Source organism: Periplaneta americana, chromosome 6, assembly GCF_040183065.1.
Source record: "Periplaneta americana isolate PAMFEO1 chromosome 6, P.americana_PAMFEO1_priV1, whole genome shotgun sequence".
NCBI classification, from domain to species: domain Eukaryota; kingdom Metazoa; phylum Arthropoda; class Insecta; order Blattodea; family Blattidae; genus Periplaneta; species Periplaneta americana.
Window position 1 is genome coordinate 144,691,356 of NC_091122.1, and position 25,227 is coordinate 144,716,582.

Genomic DNA, 25,227 nt, shown 5'->3' on the forward strand with positions numbered 1-25,227 from the left:
TTGAATAGCAACCATTTTTAAAACTAATTTTCATTTTTCCTAAATATTTCTCTCGCTTTGATCCCCCATCTAAAGCGAAAAATGAAAAAGTTTGCCCTTACCGATTTTTGAAGATATCAATGTATATTTTGAACAGGTCACTTCGAAGTTAGTATCTTTTCTCATTTTCTAAAACAGATTTTAATTTAGATTTTTTTTCTACGTTTTCCTTAGACATTTATCTATGAACCCTAACAGTTACAGCGCAATTGATTGGATATCACAGGAGCTACGACATGATAATTTTAACGGTGCTGCAAACAGAGTCCTCCTCTGCTAGCTACAGACTACTCTCCACTGATCACCTGCACCAGCTAAGGAAACTTTCTCCCTCTCCCTTCTGCACCACCGTGCATATTCCGATACACTCCTTACCCGATACCCATTTCAGTGAGTCCTGACGACCACTGATCTACGACTTGTTCTTTATCACAGACTATTTATCACTCGTTTTCCTGTAATGCATTGCGTGCACCATGAGAACTAGAAAAGGTCGAACTACAGTTGAAGTTCATGAATAACACAATAAAAAAACTTGACAATTAGAGATAATATATGTGATAAGATTAAGTTTATAGTTCTTTAAAAAGTGTAGTTGATAAAATTACTGCTTGGGTTGTACAGTGAGCGAAAATTAGTGAAAGCGAAGCGATGAGTTACATCTGTTCGACTACAGCAAACGTTACGGCTTAGGCAATACTCTTCTTCTAGTCTTTGAAAATAGTTTAGCATATACGACTATAGTGGAAAAGTACGTAATTTTATTACTGCAGTTTTTTTAGAAATACTATGACGCATAGGGTTGTTGAATTTATGCTTAAAAATTTGTGTTACTTTTTACAGTTTTATGATTCGACGCATTGTGTGAGAGAAATGCTTCAGAGAGACAAATGTTCGGTTGCTGCGTGGACGTAAAATACATGTTACAAGCGATAGACATTTTAGAATGAATAATATGCTCTGTTATTTGAGTGTTCTCGTTGTTGGAGTTCGGAGTTTCTTAGACGAAGGTATCTCAAATAAAGCGTTTCCAAAAGATTTCATGTTTGGCGTAGCAACATCAGCGTATCAGATCGAAGGAGCATGGAACGAAAGCGGTAAGTATAAGAATCATGCACAACCGGTTACGAAAAATAGAAATTATATATAGCTATTGAACACCTGGCTCTGTAGTCAGTATGCAAACCTCTTTCGTCTCGCGGAGTTGTCTCAGTGTTCGGTTTTTTTTTTCGAATATTCGAGTTATTTCTCACTCTTTGTGGGTGGGCGGCAAAGGCAGACCACATTGATCCATGCAGGAGCTCCAAGAGCCCTTGCAAGGACGCGATTATCATCGTGTAGGCCACGGATGAGACGATATTAGCTCCCAATCATGGTAGAAGAGCTCGACCTTGATCACGAGCGCATAGCGCATCCACTACATAACGTCCCAACGTAGACACAGGGATGTACATGCACATGCAGCGAATAAAGGCAGCAATTATTATAATAACTTGCGTTACTAAATTTCTGGCTATGCAATAGGGATAATTATTCACCTATTTAATATACATGTACAAATATAAGCAAATCGCAAAGGGAACAAAAAGAGAAATGGGAAAAGTTAATTGTATGTAAAATTTTCTTGTTAAAAGCAATTATTTATTATGTAAATACTTCACTTCATTGGTTAGGAGAAACTAATAGGGTCTACCTGCTCGAGTGTGTGATCTCTTATTACTTTTGAGTATTTGTTGAAAAAATAATTATGACAATATTGATTGAAATGGAGTATATTGATTGTGTGATTGTGAAAATGTAGTCCTTACTCTCCAGTCGTGATTATGTAATGAGTTTTCTTAGAGTGATTTGTGAGATGCACGTAACACGAAAAAAACAAATTGATTAAATTAAGATATTGAGAGCAATCGTAATTTTTGGGGTCAATCATTTAAGGGGATATGTATGATTTTTTAAACTTCCACAATTTTCGACCAAAATTTGTGAAATTTAAACTATATAAACGGATCTATAATAATATCTGTACAAAATTTGGTGCAATTAGGTCTAATAGTTTTGAAATTATATTTTTAAGTATATTTTATATTGACGTTACTAAAAAGGCTCCTTGCATCAAAGTTTTCAAAATGTTTAGTTCATATTTGCTGAAAATCTTGAAAATAGTTATTGGAATAAAAGTGAATTAGCTTTTTGAGCTTAGTAATAGTATAAGTTAAAGTGCAATCAAATATAAAATATTATTTCTAAATTAAAGAAACACGTACTCTAATAAAAGTAAATATCCAGAAACAAGCAACAAATAAAACATCAACAATACATTTAACATAAAGAAATAAAAGGAATCTAGATACAATTTACTGATCCAAATGTAAATTAATTTATCTTCGATGTCAATTCCGAAATCAATTTATTTCTCTCTTCTCCTGAATAATGCTTATATATTTTTTCATGTTGCATCTCATAATGCCGTTTTATTTATTTTTTTTTTATTTTTTATTTTTTTTTTTTTGTAAATGATTTTCTTTTACACAACAAACAATGGACTTCATCACCATGTTCGAAGCATAAATATTGTATCTTCCACTCTTCCTTGAAAGCTTTAAGCGCTTCCGTTCCGTCATGATGCGCTGTGTTCTAAGATCTGTACATCCTTTAGCAATGTTTACAGGTAAAAGAGCTCCGCGCGCAGCGGGCATAAAAGAGCTCTCGCTCGAAATTACTAGTCGTCATCGCAAGACTGGTGTAGGCCTATCATTTCATGGCGCGTCCTCAGGCTGCGGATAGAGGAGACGGCCTCCAGATATGGAGGGTATCTGCGAATACATTGAATAAGCAGTAGTGGACACCCGATAAGAGGTGGTCCTAGATCTTGGGGGTTGGACGAAGGGCTAACAACCCATCACCGTAAAAAAACAGCTTGTTACGAAACTATACAATAAGCCTCGGAATGGGACTGATTCTCTGGCACAATAAATGCAGATGTCTGAGATGGGCAGCACTTATGGGCGAATCCAGATATGCATATAGTGTGTTAGTTGGGAGGCCGGAGGGAAAAATACTTTTGGGGAGGCCGAAACGTTGGTGGGAGGATAATATTAAGATGGATTTGAGGAAGGTGGATATGATGATAGAGACTGGATTAATCTTGCTCAGGATAGGGACCAATGACGGGCTTATGTGAGGGCGGCAATGAACCTTCGGGCTCCTTAAAAGCCATTTGTAAGTAAGTAAGTACGGCCTACCATTTAATTGATAATTCTTCCTCTTTCAGTACATTCATTCAATCAATCAATTATCCATCGAGACATCCAGCATCCATTCATCCATCCATCAACCCATTGATTCATTCATCCATCGATTCATTGATTCATTCATCTATGAATTGATTGATTGATTCGCTGATTGGTTTTAATTCATTAGTTTATTCATTAATTCATGCATCCAGGTATTAAAGTTTGGTATCTTCAAGAGCAACAACATGGATCGTGAAAATTCAAGCATTAGAGCTTCAGATTACTATCTTCCTAAAAATGATTTAATAAGGAAATAATAATGCAGCTGTTTAAATTAATTAAAGAAATTTTATATTAACAACTACTGTTTTATATGTATGCATTTTAATTTTATACTGTAAATGTTACACTAGAAATAGATTTATGTACTTATTTGCTCTTCTATTTAGTAAGTAATTGTAATTTATTTTGTTCTTGCATTTCTTTACGCATCAGATTTCATATTATGCATTAAACTTATTTCCTTTGTTGTTACCGGTGTCTATTTGTTCATTTATATATTAGTTATGAAGATCAGTATATGAAAGTGTCCAATCAAAAATTGTAGACCTATATCAAGCAAACACATTTTTAATAAGACTAAGTAAATTTCCTTCAATTGTTACTTCATTTATGTACTCAGAAAATGTCGGTTTCATATATGATGAAGTGCGCCTGGTGTTCTATCTAGCCTGCAAAACATAAGGGGTTGTAACCGGTTGAAATTCGAACATTCGGTCGGATGCCCGACCTTGACTGATGTTCTTTGACCGGTCGAAGCTAAACCGGTTGAAAGCGCTATTGTGCAGCTCTCTAGTAAGTATAGATAATATTTCATATTTTGTTCGGATAGGTCTAGACAGTGTGTCCGAACATGTTCTTTCTGATTTTGATCCATCATTACCCCGCTCTCCTATGAAATAGAGTTCCAAAATGCATAGCAACTGAAAAACCGAGTGCCACGAATGTGATCCATGATTTCTCACAATGTTTTATGAGTTTCCTAGCAATTAAGTTTCTTTATGACGTTGAGAACAGCGTTACTTTATAATTTAAGTAATTGTTAAACTAGTATTCAAAATGTATTATACAGGTCTTTCATTTCAAAACTTCCCAGTCTAAATAACTAATTATGTAAATTGAATTCAATGTAAACAAAAAACACGTCAATTTAGATATTGAGGGGGAAGTCTGAAACTAGGCTTAATTTTACTTTAAATTTCACTCCCCAACCCCAGCCACCCTCATTTTTGAAATTCCAAAAGTCACCTCTATATTTGTATACTTGAATATGAAAGGCATTCAATTGTTTATACACTCTCATTCATTTGTTTTCGCATTTTTTGTTTTCTATAGTCGTCTGGCAACCTGGATTATTGTTATTGTTAATTAGAGCTGAAGAGAATAAAGCTACAAAAACGTATTGAGCATTTCATGTCACAGTTGTGTTTGTGTATTAAATTATTTTCAAATGGTGTATAGGGCTACTCTTCAAGAGAGAACATAAATCATCCTTATTGATTAAATTTAGGAAATTACACAAAATAAGTTGTGCTTTCATCCTACAATCAACTGATATTAACAAAATAAAAATGCTGGTCTCTTACGCCGAGGGCCCGGGTTCGATTTCATTTCCTGGTTGAGGTTTTTCAGGGTTTTTCCTCAACCGTAAGGCAAATTCCAGGAAATTCGGGCCACAACATCCCTGAATATCGCCGGCATCATTCATCACCGAAATCATATTCAAAACAAATCAGTAATACATATACAGTCGCCATCTAGTTCACAACAATAGAACCAGTCTCAACAATAGTACACAGGCCTTCGGATTTCAACCAAAGATTAACTCGCGATATGACCAATGATGTTAAAGCGAGTATAAATAACAGCGAGGAAAAAAAAAAAAACAAAAAAAAATACAGGTTGCCAGGCGACGATAGAAAACAAGTGATGCGAAAACGAATGAGTTTTATAAACAATTGTATTATTTTAAATATTTAAGTATAAAAATTATAGGGATGCCATTTGAAATTTCAAAGTGGGGGTGGCTGAGGGTGGGGGTGAAAGCTAAAATGCAATTGAGCCTGGTTTCAGACTTCCACGTCAATATCTAAACTGACGAGTTTTTTTTTTTGTTTAAATTGAATTCAATTTAAATAATTAGTTATTTAGACTGGAAAGTTTTGAAATGAAAGCCCTATATATTGTTTACTGCCTATATCAATATAAAAAATATACACATTTTCGTCTTCTGGATTGCGCACCGAAGATATTTATTTTAATGGAATAAGATATTTGATTTTTTTCAATAAATTGCACATATTTTTTAACCAAAGTACTGGACATAAGGATTTTACTTAGAAAATAAGTTTTTCTCAAATACTCTGTCCACTGTTTAATTTAGGGAAAAATGTTAGTTTATTTTAAAAAATTGAAAGATGAATCAGAATACAACAATAAAAAATATAGTAATATGCGTTACAAGAGCGGTGTGTTGAAGTTTTCATGTTCGAGGAAAAGTTTGAAAAAGCAAAACGTAGTTGAGCTTTTTTAATTTCCGAGAATTGAAAGAAAACATACCGCTCGTGTATCGTACATTATTTTGTGCGAAGATCGTTTATTACATACCTGAAAGAGGAATTTCTAATTAGTTGCAATGAAATCTCCATCTTGGTTTCTGTTCAATGACGGCAAATTTGCAGAACAAAAATATCTATCTTCAACATTGTTGCTTTAAATTTTTTTCTGTGTTTACTATACTCCAGCAGGCCGTGATATACATCTGTCTTTTTTTCCCCCCAGTGTATGGAATCTTGTTGATTTTTTCACGGCTTTCTTAATGTTACTTGCATCACGAATGCAGTAACTTTAGTGGAGTTGTAGAGTTTACTTAATTTTTGCAAATATTTAAAAACAATAATTAACAGTGCAATTTAGGTGAAATTGCAGTTTTAAGTATCCAATTTATAATTATTGCTATATTGAACTTTTCTAAAAATAATATGTTAAAAGCCTAAAGCAGTAAAATCAATATGTCACTTAAGCGGTAAGAAGAGGGAAGTTGTCATGTGTGTTAGGTTGGGAATACTGAATGTGGAATTTTAGACTTTCCGCAGTTTGGTTTTGTGCGGAAACTAAGCAAATACGCACGATCTCGCACAAAATATTTTTTCTACGATAGTGCGTAAAGTTGAATTTTATCCAATGATACCTCAGTGTGTAAAGTGAGTCTTTAAAATACTAGTGTGTAAAAAAAGCAAGTAATCACTTGAGGCACTGCTATTCATTTTACGCATTGCCAAAGAAAATGTAATATTCAATGCACAAACTTCATTCAGTAAGAAATTAATGCACTACCTCGATCTTTCAATACTTACATGGAACAGATGCATTATAGGAGCCACCCATCTCACATTATACGCAAAAAAGGTTAGCGGAAGCAATGGTTCGATTAGCGTTTTTAGTATTCGATATTCGATAAGCGTTAAATAATACTAAATTATTTTTAAAAAATATGTAACATCCGTTCTCCATTAATAAATGACAGGAGACATTTTTCAGTTGTCAATAAGGCATAGTGAAGGTGTACACTACATAAACATATTTTGTGCGAGATCGTGCGTATTTGCTTGTTTTCCGCACAGAACCAATACGCGGTAAGTGTGAAATACCACATTCAGTATTCCCAACGTAACACACATAACAATTTCCCTCTTCTTACCGATCTTAAGCGCGACATTATTTTACTGCTTTAGGCTTTTAACATATTATTTTTAGAGACGTTTAACATAGTAATAATTATAAATTGGAAACTTACCACTGCAATTTCACCTAAATTGCAATGTTAATTATTGTTTTTAAAATTAAGTAAAGTCTACTACTCCACGAAACTTATTGCATTCCTGATACAAGTAACATTAAGGAAGCCGTGAAAAAATCAACAAGATTCCAGATGCCGATGTTATTACTGCAATATGTTATATAAATAATATTGTTAAAATATTAAAATGAAAAATAAATCATTACATAACCTTACCGTTTGTTTTAAGTTCGCATTTATAGACTGGGGGAAAAAAAGACAGACGTATATCACGGCCTGCTGGAGTATAGTAAACACAGAAAACATTTTATAGCACAATGTTGAAGAAAGATATTTTGGTTTTCCGAAGTTTCCGTCATTAAACAGAAACCAACATGGAGATTTCATTGCAACTAATTAGAAATTCGTCTTTCAGGTATGTAATGAACGATCTTCGCACAAAATAATGTACGATATACGAGCGGTATGTTTGTTTTCATGTTCTCGGAAATTAAAAAAGGTCAACTACGTTACGCTTTTTCAATCTTTTCCTCGACCATGAAAACATCACCATACCGCTCTTGTAACGTATATTACTATTTCAGTGCTTAATAACTACAAATTAAAGAAATAGACATATTTATCTATGGTATACATAAAGAATTACACAAGACAATGTTCATTTTTCTTTTTTTTTTAATAAACTTGAAAGAGTATATTAGAAAAGGTACATTTAATGAAATACGCAATACACATTATTTAGTTGTTTATTTCGGTAATGTTACATAAATAAGTACATAAGATAAGATTCATTTTTCATAGTACTGGTATTAATAAATTACATTTCAAGGAGTACCTATACATTTGTAGAATTCATCGATAACTACCGGTATTCTATTTTCAGATATGACTTTAGTTTTTTTTTTCCGGATAGAAATTGACTGTATTATTTGTTCAACTTGCTTGGCCTCCTTTTGTATTTTGCAGATAGTTCGTTTACACATACATACGAACAGCTCGTTCTGTAGGTTTATCATGTGACACCTGAAACATCTTCATTTTTCTCTAAATTCTATAATTTCATTAATTTCATGGGGTTATTCTTTGAGATATTTCATACAAAAAAGTTGAATACGTTTTTTGCCCGTTTTTGTTTCCTTTTCGAGATAAAATTATTTTATATGAAACATTTCATAGCGTGTTTTGTGAAAAGCCATTGATTTAATTGCCAATATGCTCAGTCAGTTTAAGAGAGCAGTGTATTGTGTTAATAGAAAGATTGAAAGAATTTTAGCTTCGTTCTTTAAATGTGCATAAATTTGATCCGAACAAATGTAACTTTTCGTTCTGCAAAGAAATTTTACAATGTTACATTTGATTTTCACAACGAATGTCAGGTAATCTCTGGCGAATCCTCGGTCACATCTCGCCAAATACCATCTCGCTATGACCAATTCTATCGACGCTAAATAATTTAGGAGTTGATAGAGCGTCATTAAACAACGAAATAAAAAGCCAACATTACTTATGAGACGCCCTAATATTTGAATCAAACTCAAGGATTACAGAATATAAAGGACATTACCAATCAGTAGACAAAATTAAAGGAATACACGAGACACATTTGCAGCTATTCACAGTGAAAACGTAAAGAAATACACAAGACAAGGCTCATTTTTCGTTATTATTATTATTATTATTATTATTATTATTATTATTATTATTATTATTATTATTATTATTATTATTAGAGAAAAATTGAAGGAGTAAATATAGAAAAATATTATATTTGTGGATTTAGAAAAGGTGTTTGACAGAGAGGATTAGAACAAACTGATGGGCATCCTGAAGAAAATAAGACATGTGGATTGGAAAGGCAGGAGACTGTTCAGTAACCTATATATGAAATGAATCAAAGTCAAGATAGGAGAAGAAATATCTGAAGGAAGTGAAATAAGGAGAGGAGTATGACAAGGAAGGCCTTTATCATCTACCGTGTTCAACATCTAATTGGAGGATTTGGTAAAGAACTCTTTTCAGAACAGGGGAGGGGTGAAAGTAGGAGGAAGAAGAGTAAAGTGCATAAGATTTGCTGATGATATGCCGTTGTTAGCAGAAGAGGAGATGATACTAAGGGGTATATGACTGGAGCTAAATAACAGCTGTGAGCAGTATGGGATGAAGATAAATGCAAACAAGACGAAGACCATGGTTGTCGCAAGAAAAATAAAGAAGGTAAACTTGCGAATTCTAAATGAGGCAGTGGAGCAAATGAACAGCCTCAAATACTTGGAGTGTACTATAAGCAGTAACATGAGCTGCAGCCAAGAAGTCAAAAGGAGCATTTTCTGCGGACCTCTGGAACAAGAACTAAGGAAGAGACTAGTGAAGTGCTTTGTGTGGAGTGTGGCATTGTATGGGGCAGAAACATGGATATTACAACGACGTGAAGAGAAGCGAATAGAAGCATTTGAAATGTGGATATGGAGAAGATGGAGCATGTGAAATGGACAGACAGAATAAGAAGTGAAGCTGTGTTGAAATGAGTGGGTGAAGAAATAATGATGCCGAAACTGATCAAAAAGATAATTCTGGAGTGCTTGGGAAAAGTGGCATAAGTCAGTTTCCACAAACTTTTTTTTTATTAATTTATTGACAACTTACGGAACATCTGCTCGCTTGGAGAAGAGACATAAGTATTTCTCAAAATTATAATAATACATACAGAAGGAAATCAAATCTACATAAACCAGTGTGAAGACAGTTTTTTCCTTTTTCTGTAAAATTAACATTTTTGACTTGTGCCACTTTTCCCGAGCACTACAGAATTAAGGAGTTGGTTGGGTCACTGGCTGAGAAGAAACTGCCTACTTAAGGATGCACTGGAAAGAATGGTGAAAGGGAGAAGAGTTCGGGGTAGAAGAATATATCAGATGATAGACGACACTAAGATAATATTTGGATCATATACGGAGACTAAGAGGAAGGCAGGAAATAGGAATGATTGGAGAAAGCTGGGTTTGCAGTGAAATACCTGCCCATGAGCAGAACACGTATGTATGTATGTATGTATGTATGTATGTATGTATGTATGTATGTATGTATGTATGTATGTATGTATGTATGTATGTATGTATGTACGTACGTATGTATATTTTAAAAATGTATTTAGATGAGTATTTAGATGGAATAACAAAATAAGTTGGAATTTTCAAGTTAAAGAAACGATAAAAAAAATCTGTTCCTCCATTCCCTGTCTGAGTCGCTTGAGAAATTCTTGCCCCAGCAACTAAAACTTACCCTAGTACAAACCCTAGTAATGCCGCACTTCGATTATTGTGACGTTTTGTTAAGTGACCTAAGTTCTGAACTGTCAGTCAAGTTACAGCGAGCTCAGAATATGTACGTCAGATACGTGTGCAACATCCGACGATATGATCACATATCAACGTCCTTCGCAAGTCTCCCGTGGCTCCGCCTTAAAGAACGCAGAACTTTACACTCTTTGTCTTTACTCTTTCAAATTCTGCACACCTCAACACCAAGTTACCTTTCGTATCATTTCTCCTATCTATACTCTAACCACGACGTAAATACCAGATCACTTATCTGTGGCACGCTAAGTATACCTCTTCATAGAACATCTTGTTATTCATCATCTTTTACAATATCCACCTCGTGTCAATGGAATTCCTTATCACAAAGTATTAGGGGCTGCAAGACAACAAACAACTTTAAGAACAGCTTAAAAGATAACCTTATTAGCATTTCACTCCAATCATACTGATTTAAACTATCACTGACTACATTGTTACTTTTTTCTTTAGACATCATCCTGATTGTGCTGTATTTTCAAAATTGTCCCATAATAATCTCTTTCTATTATCTAATATCATTTGAAATATATTAACATTCTATGTATTTTAGTTTAATTCTGCTACACAGTTTATTTCAGAGTTTAATTAATAATTCATAGTATTTTGTTGTTTAATTCGTAAATAACTCTTGTATACATGTAACTCTCATCTAAATCAAATTGTTGAATTCTTTGTAAGTTCATGCATATGTATATACACTTTTTGCTGGTTGAGTGGAAGAGAAGGTCTTACGGCCTTAACTCTGCCAGCTAAAATAAATCATTATTATTATTATTATCATTATTATCATTATTATTATTATTATTATTATTATTATATTTTACTAGATTAACAATATAATGATATCCGATTCGTATTTACTTCTTAAGATACATTTTTGCTATAAAATTACATCTTAACACATCATTAGAAATGCAGATACTCTATGGGATCTGATGAAGAGTTGATCTATTAAGGAGTGGGAATAGGATCCTTGTATATTAAACAGTTGCATAATGCCCATTTTTTTAGATTGATTGCTGTACATACAAGAATTACATGTCTCTTTACAGGAAAAGGAATCAGTATATGGGACAAATTTACTCACGATGGATCGCATATTGACGACAACTCTACCGGTGACATAGCTGCCGATTCTTACCATCGTTACAAAGAAGACGTCCTTGCTTTGAAACAGCTAGGAGTGAGCTCAGTTTTCTGTATTACTGTATAAATATGTATCTTATACGAGAGGTAACTAATTGAACATAGCAAAAGGAAGCGTATTGCATTAATTTACAGAAACAATTGATTAAATACTCGTATTAATTATGTAAGCATGTGTGGCTTACAGCTGTTTCGGTGTTACTTCACACCATCCTCAGAGCCTACTAGATCTCGGCGCTATCTCAACTTCGATGCCTGTTACATCACACAACAAGCAGAGAAGTTGAGATAGCTCCGAGATCTATAGGGACATCATTTTATTTTTACTTCAATTTTTATTGTACCTGAGTTTTTGAATGTACTTCACTCCCACCCCTTCTACTAATGAAGTTCAACCATTCTCCACATGGAACCAAGACCGCATATACAGTCATAGCAGCTTTATGTTCAGCGTAAACAGTACGTTCCAAAAATATGTTCGCGTTATCCAGTGACGAAAGAGCTTTCAATATTGAATCATTTTCGCACAGGTACTGTCGTCCATTTGCCTACGTCGCATTCCGGTTTCCCCCCACCTGCTTTCTGTAAAAGCTAGTGGCTGGGCTGTCTTAGCTCTTTTCTCAAAACATTAATTTCTGTTAGGAATTGGACGTCTACATAATATTATACCCATACAATTGTTTAAAATAACTTAAATAAAAGGGCCTCGTTAAGTAATTAACTGTCACGTGATTTCCTCCCTTTCTACGATCCTACGACATAAGCACTTGGACGGACAGTAGATAGTATGTCTGAGTAATTTTATCTTTTCGGATCGGGCAGAAGTGAAGATTGACTGTACAGTATGTAAGGTACTCTTTTATAGAGTAGGTACAGAATTATTTCAACTTGAGTTACTAGTTACGAAGGACGAAACTGGTAATTGGAATTAGGTACAATTGTCTATAGTGCGATAATATGCACATTAGAACTGAAGCCTGTATAGAAATGAACGGCCACCATTTTAAGAAATGTGTTTAAATATCCATATTATGATTATTTTTCAATTTAACTTCATTCTCTATATTGTACGCTAATGTGCTGTAGACAGTATACAGTAATATACACTACATAATGAATACGTCCACATGGACAGCTCAGTTTGAGAGTAAAAACACTCATTGTTAATACTATACTGTATTTTGATTAAACAGAAACCTAATGAAAATGATCAAACTCAAAAGAGCGATATTTCCTAGTTTACGTAAATGGATGAACTACTTTTCTTCCCTACTGTACCTAGTAAAGCGATTTGTTTGTACATTACGCCAGTATCATCGAACTCCAGTCGTGGAAGGGGGTAGCATACGGCGTTGATCCAAAGGTATAGCCAGGTTAATATTAAAAATGTTAGTCAAAATAAAATGATGTCCCTTAGTAGGCTCTAAGGATTGTGTCAAGTAACACCGGAATAGCTGTAAGCCACACATGCTTACATAATTATCATGAGTAAGATCGCCATTTAATCAATTACTTATATTCGAGTGTTAAAAGTAGTGCACGAAAGATTCAACAGGAATTTACAGAAGTTGAAGTCAGATACCTGGAAACAAATTTTTATCAATTTTTTTTATACAGCAATAAAGTTGTTGGTGCTAGTGACACAGCCTTATACCATTTAAAAATTGTTTCATTCCTTATTTCCTTGGTTGAAGTTCTTCTGGCATGACTGTACCATGCCATTTAAGTAATTAAGTATGTAAATTGTTTTGTCTTTTTGATCATAAACTGTGAAATGTGGAACAGTAACACCTAAAAATGTAAATATATTTCCAAAGTACGAGCATTTCCACAAAATATGATAAAACACCAACTTCATTATCGCATTTTATAGTCTTTTGTCTCTCTACTTACTCAATGACCCGCAAATATTCAACACTTAAATAAACCGAAGCGAGATCGTTCACGTTTCCTATTTGCATGTCGCTATTGATACAATCCCTTTCAACAGTACTCCGCTTGTATTTCTTCAATTTCATTGTTTATGATAAAAAGATTAATATAATCTTAAATAATTATAATTCCAATAGTGAGTTTATCATCACCAGAACCACAATCACCACCACCACCACCACCACCACCAAAACCAGAATCACAAACACCAATGCCAATGCCAAAATCACCACCAAAATCACAATCACCATAGAACATTCTTTATCTGTTCTGTTTAGAATATTATTCACTTCTACTCCAAAATATCTGAGAACTCGCTTTGAATATCTTACAACGTTACGGAATCAACATCAGGCCTTATTATCCATTCCTCGTCACCGCACCTCTTTATATTCATTCTCTTTCACAGTGTCAGTTTGTCGCCTATGGAACTCCTTACCTCGTCATGTCAGGGATTGCCGAACGGTTAATCAATTTAAATTAAGAATTAAGAATTCATTGATTAAAGTTCTCGTTAACACTTTGTTAAAAACATAATATTTACTCTGTCACACGTTAAAAGTGTTAAAATTGTTAAAAAAGTATTTACCTTCGACAGACGGCCCGTTTCGACGCTATTTGTCGTCGTCTTCAGTGTCTCTTGAATCACTGCCACCCCCATCCCTACCATCGACAACTGCACATCGCAGAGCCAAAATCAGCAGTGGTTCAAGAGACACTGAAGACGACGACAAATAGCGTCGAAACGGGCCGTCTGTCGAAGGTAAATACCTTTTTAACAATTTTAACACTTTTAACGTGTGACAGAGTAAATTTTATGTAATTAAGAATTACATACTTTTACATGAAATTGATTTATGAGTGTTAGCCGATTTTTTATAGATTACTCTGTGTGTATATAAATTGTCATTTAGGTCTGTCATAAAGTAGAATTAGGATATGAATTGTAAATAACTTAATTATGTAATCATGTTTAGTCAATATTTCATTATAGTCCATGTAAGCTTGTTAATGTCCATGGAAATTATTTTTATTTTTAAGTATGACTTTCGTATTTTTGTCATTATTTTATTATGTATTTTACTTCTGGTAGTGTGGAAGAGAAGGCCTCATGGCCTTAACTCTACCAAAATGAATGAATGAATGAATAAATGAATGAATGAATAAATGAATAAATAAATAAATAGATAAATAAATAAAAATGTATAAACATCAACATTCTCACAACCACCATTACCACAACCATCGCCATCACCATTACCATAGCCAACACTCAACACTACCACAACCATAATCACCACCGCTATTAACAACACTACCATCATCACTATCACTACCATTACAACCACCATAACCATTATCACCACAATCACCAACGCATTCATTTCCACCAGGTCCACAGCTGTAGAGTAATGGTTAGCCTTCTTGACAGTGAAACGAGCGGGCCCGGGTTCAAATCCTGGTTGAGACAAGTTACCTGATTGGGGTTTATTTTGAGGTTTTTCCTCAACCACTCGAAGCAGAATTGAAGGGTTCAGAACTATAGTGGGTCAAGAACTATTTACTAAAACCGTAGAAAACAAGGGTTAAAATGAAGTTATTACCATAATTCAAACGAAACATATAGCAAGTAATATAAAGTATACATATTAAAACTAAATGATCTGTCAATCTTCATTAAACTATGGTATTCACCTAACTTTAACCCTTGCTTTCTCCGTTTTTAATAAATGGCACTTGGCCCACTATGGCTCTGAACCCTTCAATTGCTGGGTAACTTTCGGGCTCATTTCGCCTTCATTAGTATCACTTATTAATCATCTTAATATTTACAGATCGATCAGAAGGACATGGCGGACGTGATTATAGGATCTGTCTGTGGGAGCTGCACATATCCATCGGAGCTGCAGGGGCTTTTAAGCAGACTGCGGGGGACCGGGATAGTGTAGCTCCCTCGGATAGGTGGCGCCTTGGTGAGCCGTGGAATCGACTGCGACATGTTCTTCTGGTTGAGGATGCAGCAGATTCAGGCACAATAATTGCGAACAGATGTCATAGATCTGAGGAGGCTGCAGAATAACATCACAGACAGACGGGGGATAAGGTTTCCAGTCAGAACTGGATGCTGAGGCTAAATCGATAAGATGACACCATACAGTGAATCATGCGCTGAAGAGCGATCCTAAGGACTTCAACAATCATTCCAATATAAGGAGGTTGCAGAATAAGCCTGAGGCTGCGGTGCTTGCCTGCGGGCTTTCCTCCGAGGAAAAGAAAAACATCGTCACCACCATCACAATCAAAACATTCACCACCATCAATATCCCACTACCACAATAACAGCCATCATCAGCATGACTAAGAACAAAACCATAACCACCATCACCACTACAATCATCACCATCATCATTAACATAATCATCACAAACACCAGAACCATAATCATCACCACCAACATCACTATCGCTACCACCATAGCCACAACTAGCATCACTACCACCAATCACAATCACTGATGTCATCACAACCACCAACATCATCGCCACTACAACCACAAGCACCACCACCACTACTAGCACCACTACGCCAGCACCACCACCGCCAACACACCATTACCATTACCAACACCATCACCACAATCATAACCATCACCATTGTCACCACCACAATAACAACCACTACAGTTACCATCAGTATTACTATCACAGAAATCCACAACCACCTCAACCATCACAACAAACGAAACCACAATTACCACCATCACCACTGCCACTACCAACATCATCATCATTGTCATCACAATCATTATCATCAAGATTTAATGTTTTCACTAAATCTGCCCTCACAAGGACTTTGGACTAATACCGTAAATTCAAAGTTAAGGGATTCTACAATAATAATAATAATAATAATAATAATAATAATAATAATAATAATAATAATAATAATAATGGTTTATTTAACCTGGCAGAGATAAGGCCATACGGGCTTCTCTAACACTCAACCAGGAGTAAAACTGGGTTACAAAAAACACTACAAATTTACAAAGTACGCTACAATTTTACACACAAAACTGAATAAGATAATAATAATGCAATGTAAACAACAAGTAAGTAGTAATCAGACATAATATATAACATACAGAAAGAAAGGAAAAAAACATAATAAAATGTGAACATCAGGTCAAAATAAATGAGACAAACAAAGTATAAAAAATAAGACAATTATTGATAATAATAATAATAATAATAATAATAATAATGATAATAGTAATAATAATAATAATAATAGTAATAATAATAATAATAGTAATAAAATAGTGAAGTACAAAGCATACAATGAATACAATATTTTTAGGAACAAACAGTAAGGAAAATTATGATTATATATAACTCAAGTTATCACATTATAGATATACCATTATCGGGAAATATGACAAAATAAGTTAAATATCACTAGAACATAAAAATTGTGAATACGTGGAAACGTGCAATACAACACTTGTCATAATAGTAAGTTAGTTTGGCAACTCGTCATAAGATAATTTTCTAACTTGGATTTGAAAGATTTCAATGTTCGGGAGCCTCTGACTTCAGGCGGCAGAGAGTTCCAGTGACGAGAGGTAGCAACAGTGAAAGATGAGGAATACAGAGATGATGTATGAAGTGGTATTTCTAGAGTGTTATCACGTTTTGATCGAGTATTAATATTATAACAGCGAGAGTATGAAAACGGGCGAATAAATAAGAGGGGATGAAGTGTGCTGTGGTCAGCATGGCGCAAGGTCATATCTTAACAACAATAAAGGAAAGATATACCAAGTCCCTATAAAAGGGAAATAAATTTCAACTTTTATATAAGAAATTGAACCTGCGAATGCTAAATCTGTAGTCTAAAACGGCGTCATAGGGCATTGCTCTCAGATAGGTCTATGTTATTTCATCCGTGTTCGTTGGGAACCGAATAAATGGAGTTCTCTATGTGTCTGAGTGTATTATTTACGTCCTGTTCAAGGTGGATTTCTACAGATTCTCCATTTCATGGACCCGAATCCTGCCCACTGGACTTATTGATGTAATCAATCAGCCAGGAATTGATTACTACAATGCGCTTATCGATCATTTATTGGATAATAATATTCAGCCGCTGGTAAGTGAAGCAATTTTTTATACTCTTTAAATCGGAAATAGCAGAAAAAATAATTCATGATACCAAAAATGAGAACTCGTGTTATAAAGAATTCTGGCTAGAAGAAAACCACAGTTTCAACTTTGTAAGAGTTTCAAAAACAGTTAAGGGGAGACTCCACTGAAAATCATGAACATTTTCCAAAAAATTCCTTTTTCTATTTTACATCTTTACGATGTATATTTCGTAATCCAAATGGATTTACGTAAAGATTAATTTTTGGTTCTATTATCTGCTATGCTAACAATGATTATAATCGTATATAATAATAAAAATGATGATGATGATTATTATTATTATTATTATTATTATTATTATTATTATTGAATATATGGGGCCGTATTCATAGACATTCTTAGCACGGGCTTCGGTGGATGAAGAGCGAACTAACGTTTTTCGTATTCACAAACCAGTGTTAGCGATATGATATGATATATGATATGATATGATGTGATATGATATGATATGATATGATATGATATGATATGATATGATATGATATGATATGATATGATATATGATATGATATGATATGATATGATATGATATGATATATGATATGATTTATGATATGATATATAATATGATATGATATGAACCTTGTACAATTAACCAGTCGATAGCCGGGTCTAGTTTAGCACGCTCGTAGTTCGGGCTAGCGAAATGTCTATGAATAGAACCCATAAGAATTATTAGAAAAGAAAAATTCGCTCCGAAGCCGGGGATGGAACCCGGGTTCTTGGTTCTACATACGAAGTGCTCTAACCACTGAGCTACGCCGAAGTTCAATCCACAGCATCGGATCGAATCCCTGTCCTATAATGTTTTTTTTTCCCTTTTGTGGCCTGACATTCCCGGTGCCGAAGCGAATTTTTCTCCTCTAATAATCAAATGTATTTAGTTCAATTCTGATTACAAATATGTTTTAAAATGTTTTTAAATTAAGACTGTAAGCGGGCGAGGCATTTAAAAAGCTGTAAATATAATTTTTTCATAAAATAATTCTATTTTACAAATTTCTGATTACAAATCTAGCAACTTTTTGTTCTAAAGTTGGATCTCTGAAGTTATTAGATGAATGTAGCGGAAAAGAATTTTAACTGGTAGGCCTATATGTTGCATAAATATTCAGTTTACTTTCAAATACATTCTTTCGTAAGTTTATTTTACTTGATTCAACATGAATTTTGTTATGCCAAATATTAATCAATCGGGATGAAATTTTTACTGCAAGTATTTACGAGGTACTTGGGTTTGAAAAAATATAAACAAAAATCGAAAAACATTTAGGAGTTCAAAATTTGGATTTTAATAGTCCTTTACGTAGTAAACATGATCTCAAAATTGGGTTGAACAAAAATGATTAGGAAAAAAGTTTTCATTTTTAGTGAAGTGTCCCCTTAACTAAATGATAATGCAAAAGTCATTTTAAAGCTTACTACGTGCTATAGTATAGAAACACCGTCAGACTTGCGATGCAAAGTTTCTCTTCAATTTCGCAGAAGTATCACAGCGCTGCAACAAATTGTATAACCCGTCTGAAGAATCATTGCAGACGGCAGGTAGAGTAAGCTTGGACATAAACATGAGATCGATAATGCATTACGTCACCCTGTTCTGACGTACTATGCACAGCGCTGCAGTAAAGAAATGCCTCAGTTCAGTTCGTTCAGTCTGCTAGTCGGTATCGGAAGTGTGTGTGTATACAAGAGCGAATGGAAACTCCGCCGAGACACTCGTCACGCGAAGTCTTACACTCGCAGAGCAGAAATATTATATACAATGTGCTAAAATTTTGTAAAGAAGAGAAAAAGAAAGGTCTTATCATTCCATTAACGAACAGCAACGGCGGTGGGGAAGAGTGAAAGAACAATACATATTATAGCTAAGGATGTGAGGAAGCAAAGGGCATTGGAGGACAATTTTAAACTCCTGGTGAAAGCCGCCGACATCCAAAGAAAATTGTACTTGATGATTTTGAAAAAATGTGTCATCCGCAGAACTTTTTTTGGAGTTTTATGAGAATAGAAAAGAAATTTCGACCCAACGCAAGCTTCTGAATGCTGTTAAGAAAAAGATACAGTTAATGACGGAAAAGAGACATTCTGGAGGCTGTCAGTTTTGAAACAAATGACCGCACAATCAATAAGCGAAATGAGCAAATAAGTCTGATAAAATGCTGCCAATCTGTTAAACATATCGAGGACGAATATTGGCGTCGTGACGCGTTAATGGAAGAGGAAGTAGAAAGGATAGTAATAAACATAGGCATTGTGAGTAGTGATGAAGATGAGATGGATTATGATAGGCCAGCAGACGAAGACAGTTCAACTGATAGTGCAGATGAAATTGAGGCCTCTGCCACGGGCATACAGCTACTTCTGGAATAAAGTACGTTTATATATCGTACATGACAGAAAAAGTAAAGTTCAACTATGATATTGGTAATTGTATTTGATTATGTTCATAACAGTTGTTGATGTTTTTATTGTCAGACTGTACCAAAATTTCTCCAGCTGACTCGCCGCGCATCGAGACTGAGCGGATCGCATTCACGACACACGAGCGCCCTCATCTGAAAACTGCAATGTTTCGTCAGACGGGTTTTAATTTTGAAGCTATCTACAAGCTTCAAAACAAGAAGGGCGCTATGAGCTAGCTTAACATCTCAATTAACTTACAACAGATTCAGGTACTCTGGGACGATTTAAGATGTAGCTTGATTGAAAATGTTGAATGTATAACTTACAGGATTTTTTAAATTAAATTTTGATGAAGGGATTTTGGACAAAATGCTCAGACACGTCAAACTTTATATTTAGACAGGGATATTATTTAAATATCTTTTCTGGTAGTTTACATTGTATTTTCATATTTCGAGGCTATAAAACTGAACTTACACGAATGCGTTGAGAGAGCAACGTACCATCAGCAAAATTATTTCCTTACGCGTAGATAAACGGAAGTAATCGACCGAATTCATGCTGTCACTTTTATGTGCTTATAAATACGTCATGGAAGAGCACATAGGGCTTACTTTAGGCTGCAATTAGCAGACAATAACCGTATTTAGGGAACTGCCAAATTCCTGTAATGTACCTCTGAAAATTAGCCTCAGGTTAGAATGCAATAATATAGGGAATTAGAATCTGTAAGTCACGGTCAAATTCCTGGAATCTCTCTTCGAAATTTACTCTTGAGTATGGATCCAATACCATAGTCGAAACACAGTGCGTAGGAAATTGTCAAATTCCTGAAATATCTCTTTGAAAATTATTACCGTTAACTGAATATGATAGTAATTTTAATATTGAGAGAAAATCAAGTTATCGATGAAATTGTGACGTGTAAAGCCGATGACAATGTGCCTAACAACTTGAGTATAAATAAAAGAAATAACAATAAATTTCTTCTCAGGTTACGATATTCCACTGGGACTTGCCTCAAAGACTGCAAGACTTGGGAGGTTTGGCCAATCCAATGATCGTCGATTATTTTGAGGATTATGCTCGCATTTTGTTCCAGAACTTCGGTGACAGAGTGAGTCACAATTTATTATGTTTTGCATTTCCATTTTCTTGAACACCTCTGTTGGAATTTTTGTGTATGTATTTTCAATCTAATTTGGAGTGAAAAATATATATTGACTGTATTTCTAATGAAATAATCAAAGACATATTTATGCTGAGAATCCCCAGTAATAAGATAGACCAAAAGTTCCTCATGTTAATTTATTATGCCTATGTACAGTACATAGTGACATTAATTATGGAGTCCTTCTAAGGGGAAATCATTCTTATACAGAGTCCGGCAGAATGATCTCCCCGGTTTGAATTGGCAGTCGCACAGGTTTCTTGATAGTTGCGCTTGAATGGTATTATATCTTTGAACAGCACACGTCATACCATTTCTGTTATCATCATGGTGTTGACAGCTGAACATCGTGCATTTTGTTGTTGAAGCATATTAAAAAAATGATGACTCTGTAATTGGGAATTTCTTCCTCATTTTACTGTTATGGGTGAGAAATTTCACATAAAAGGTTAAACTATCAAACAGAAGTCGTCCGGTAGATGTCGCAACTAAGATGAACAAAACTAACTGGCGCTCTCGCTCGCTGTGTTCGTTGCATTTGTATTTCGACTTTCGTCTCGTCTCGTCTCGTCTCGTCTCGTGCGCTTCGAGTCTCGCTCATCATTCTCGAAATAGCATTTGGTCGGCGTGGAAAGATTTCGTAACTTTGAATAACATACTTCATTGAAATAAATAACATTATGAATGTTTAAATGAGACAAAAAGACAAAACAGAACAGTATCTTAGTTATCAAAATGTTCTGGTTCTATTATATGATATTACCTATGGTTATATAAATAGAAAAAAAAACAGTTCTCGAATAAATTTGCATTTCTAAGAAACATAAAACATAACGTTAATATCTTTTTACTTGAGATTGCACACTTGATCTTAAACATATGAAAAGAAAATTCCTAGCCTTTTAATAAAGGCCTAGTAATTAAGTAAAGACTGGGGAACGGATTATTATACACTGAAAGGTAGAGATGATGTTTCAAATAGGCTACTTGATTTTTATGCATGTCATATATAACAGTTGCCAAAGTAGATGAAAGTTCAGTCAGGTATAAACAACTGTGGCGATTCAAGGCTGCTTGACCTTCGGGAGTGATCAATCTCGACGTCTCGAAACACTCACAAGCAGTATTTACGTCAACGACGCGACACGTATACAGCATTGTCGTGCGGGTTTTCGGCTTTGCGGGCGCTGTTAGTCTTGCTTTCTCGATCGTTGTTCATCTCTAGTCGCAACGTTCGGACTCCCGAGGATATCGCAGCAGTGAGGCAGGCTGTTACCACTTCACCACGATGTTCAGCCATTAAACATGCTCTGGCATTGGGAATATCTGATCGGAGTGTTAGATGAATCTTACACCTAGACCTCAAGTTCTAGCCCTACAAAGTTATGGTGGCTCAGGAACTTCGGCAACGTTTCTGGCTCAACCGCCAAATTGCTGCGAGATTATATGTATTGGTAAATGTTTCATGTGACACTGTTGTGCTCAGTAGTGACTAAGCTCATTTTCATTTGTCGGGCTGTCAATGAACAAAACCTTCAGTACTGGGCCTCAGAAAATCCCCTCTCCACAGCGAGTTTATTCATTCATTCATTCATTCATTTACTTATTTATTTACTTATTTACTTACTTATTTACTTACTTATTTACTTATTTATTTATTTACTTATTTACTTATTTAATTTATTTACTTACTTATTTATTTAATTAATTAATTAATTTATTTATTTATTTAAATTTAAATATACAGAATAAAGAATATAATTACAAACAAACAAGAGAAATAGAAATAAAATAATACAAACAATATAAAACAGGAGATACAGTAGTATTAACAAAATTTGAGACCGAATGAGCACCGCTCGTGTTCGGTCGCAGTTCAGATATAATATTAATAGGCCTATAAGAGAATATAAAATAAAATAAAATAGGAAATAGAATTAAAATTACAGTTACAGAAATTATATAATACTGTTACTGTTTAGTGCGCTGTTGCACAATTTTGAATAATATAGGCATACTTTTTTGAGGAAGAAGGACGCACAGAGACTGTTTCAGGGATTATAGCTCATGAGGAGAAGCATTTGGACGATATTATCTTTAAAACACGAAGTGATGTCAAAATGGCAAGCATTCTTCTTTAAGATGATAAAATAAAATTTTGAATGTGATTTATTTGCTCTTTTTATTTATGTTTCAAATCGAGGAAATCATTCTGCCGGACTCTGTACTAGAAAAGTATTTATTTTACAAAAATATCAATGAGAATCATTTGTGGAGTTTCATCCAAAACTTACTGTAAACTACTCACTCCTTATTGAACTTGGGATATTTCTTTGCCATCAGTGTTTATTTTAAGTCTTCGCTATGTAAAAATAAACATTCATCTTTATTATGTGCATTATTCAGTTCATTATTCAACTTGTAGCAGAAATGAATTGTATATTAATAAATTTAATGTAAGTATAGTAGGACTTTATATTCTTTTGAGAAGATTACCTCCATATATGGATGAAATTATTGGGGATCATCAAAGTGGTTTCAGGTAAAATAAATCGACTATTGATCATATTTTTTGTATTCGACAGATATTGGAGAAAAAGATGGGAGTATAAGGGAACAGTACATCAGTTATTCATAGATTTCAAAAAGGCATATGATTCTGTTATGAGAGAAGTTTTATATAAAAGTTATTCTTATTGAATTTGGTATTTCCAAGAAACTAGTTCAATTAATTAAAATATGTTTCAGTGAAACTTACAGTAGAGTCCTTATAGGTCAGTTTCTGTCTGATGCTTTTCCAATTCACTGCGGGCCAAAGCAAGGAGTTGCACTATCACCTTGACTTATTAACTTTGCTCTAGAATATGCCATTAGGAAAGTCCAGGATAACAGAGAGGGTTTGAAATTGAATGAGTTACATCAGTTGCTTGTCTATGCGGATGACGTGAATATGTTAGGAGAAAATCCACTAACTAGGAAAACACGTAAATTTTACTTGAAGAAAGTAAAGAGATAGGTTTGGAAGTGAATCCCGTAAAGACAAAGTATATGATTATGTCTCGTGACCAGAATATTGTACGAAATGGAAATATAGAAATTTCAAATTTATCCTTTGAAGAAGTGGAAAAATTCAAATATTTGGAGCAACAGTAACAAATATAGATGACACTCGGGAGGAAATTAAACACAGAATAAATATGGGACATGCATGTTATTCGGTTGAGAAGTTTTCATCATCCAGTTTGCTCTCAAAAAAGCTGAAAGTTAGAATTTATAAAACAGTTATATTACCGGTTCTTCTGTATGGTTGTGAAACTTGGACTATCACTTTCAGAGAGAAACAGAGGTTAAGGGTGATTGAGAATAAAGTGCTTAGGAAAATATTTGTAGCTGAGAGGGATGAAGTTACAGGAGAACGGAGAAAATTACACAACGCAAAACTTCATGCATTTTATTCTTCACCTGACATAGTTAGGAATATTAAATCCAGACGTTTGAGATGGGCAGGGCATGTAGCACGTATGGCAAGCCTTCCGGAGTGGATGATTTGAGTTACACTCACCTACACTGTGGAGCAATGACCTCAAGGAGCACTGCTACTATTTGCAGTGTTGCAACACGTTACATTGCGTATTCTCAAATCTACTGGACGTATCAAAAAACTTGTTCGCATTGACTTGATCTGTTACCTCTCTGAATTAATGTAACAGGTTCCCTTCCACCCTGTGTATTAGCCTCAACTCGAGCAAACTCATCTGCAAAATGCTTATTAATCTAATGTAGTAATTGAGAAAAAATCCGAACCCTAGTTTTCAGCACAGTCTATCGGGTAATAGGGCTAAGTAGTGGTGTTCATCACAGTCTGTACATATGTAGATCC

The 25,227-nt window shown here is 34.5% G+C and overlaps 1 protein-coding gene across 1 annotated transcript in view; it reads left to right on the forward strand.

Annotated features, from left to right (window-relative positions):
- The first annotated feature begins 668 nt into the window (after positions 1 to 668).
- LOC138701881 (myrosinase 1-like) overlaps positions 669 to 25,227 on the forward strand; it is a 50,700-nt gene continuing 26,141 nt past the window's right edge. Inside the window, exons 1-5 of the mRNA XM_069829221.1 lie at positions 669 to 790; positions 883 to 1,136; positions 11,540 to 11,670; positions 17,580 to 17,714; positions 21,171 to 21,293. Coding sequence (XP_069685322.1) covers positions 986 to 1,136; positions 11,540 to 11,670; positions 17,580 to 17,714; positions 21,171 to 21,293 — 540 coding nt within the window. The 5' untranslated portion in view covers positions 669 to 790; positions 883 to 985. The remainder of the gene's footprint in view (positions 791 to 882; positions 1,137 to 11,539; positions 11,671 to 17,579; positions 17,715 to 21,170; positions 21,294 to 25,227) is intronic.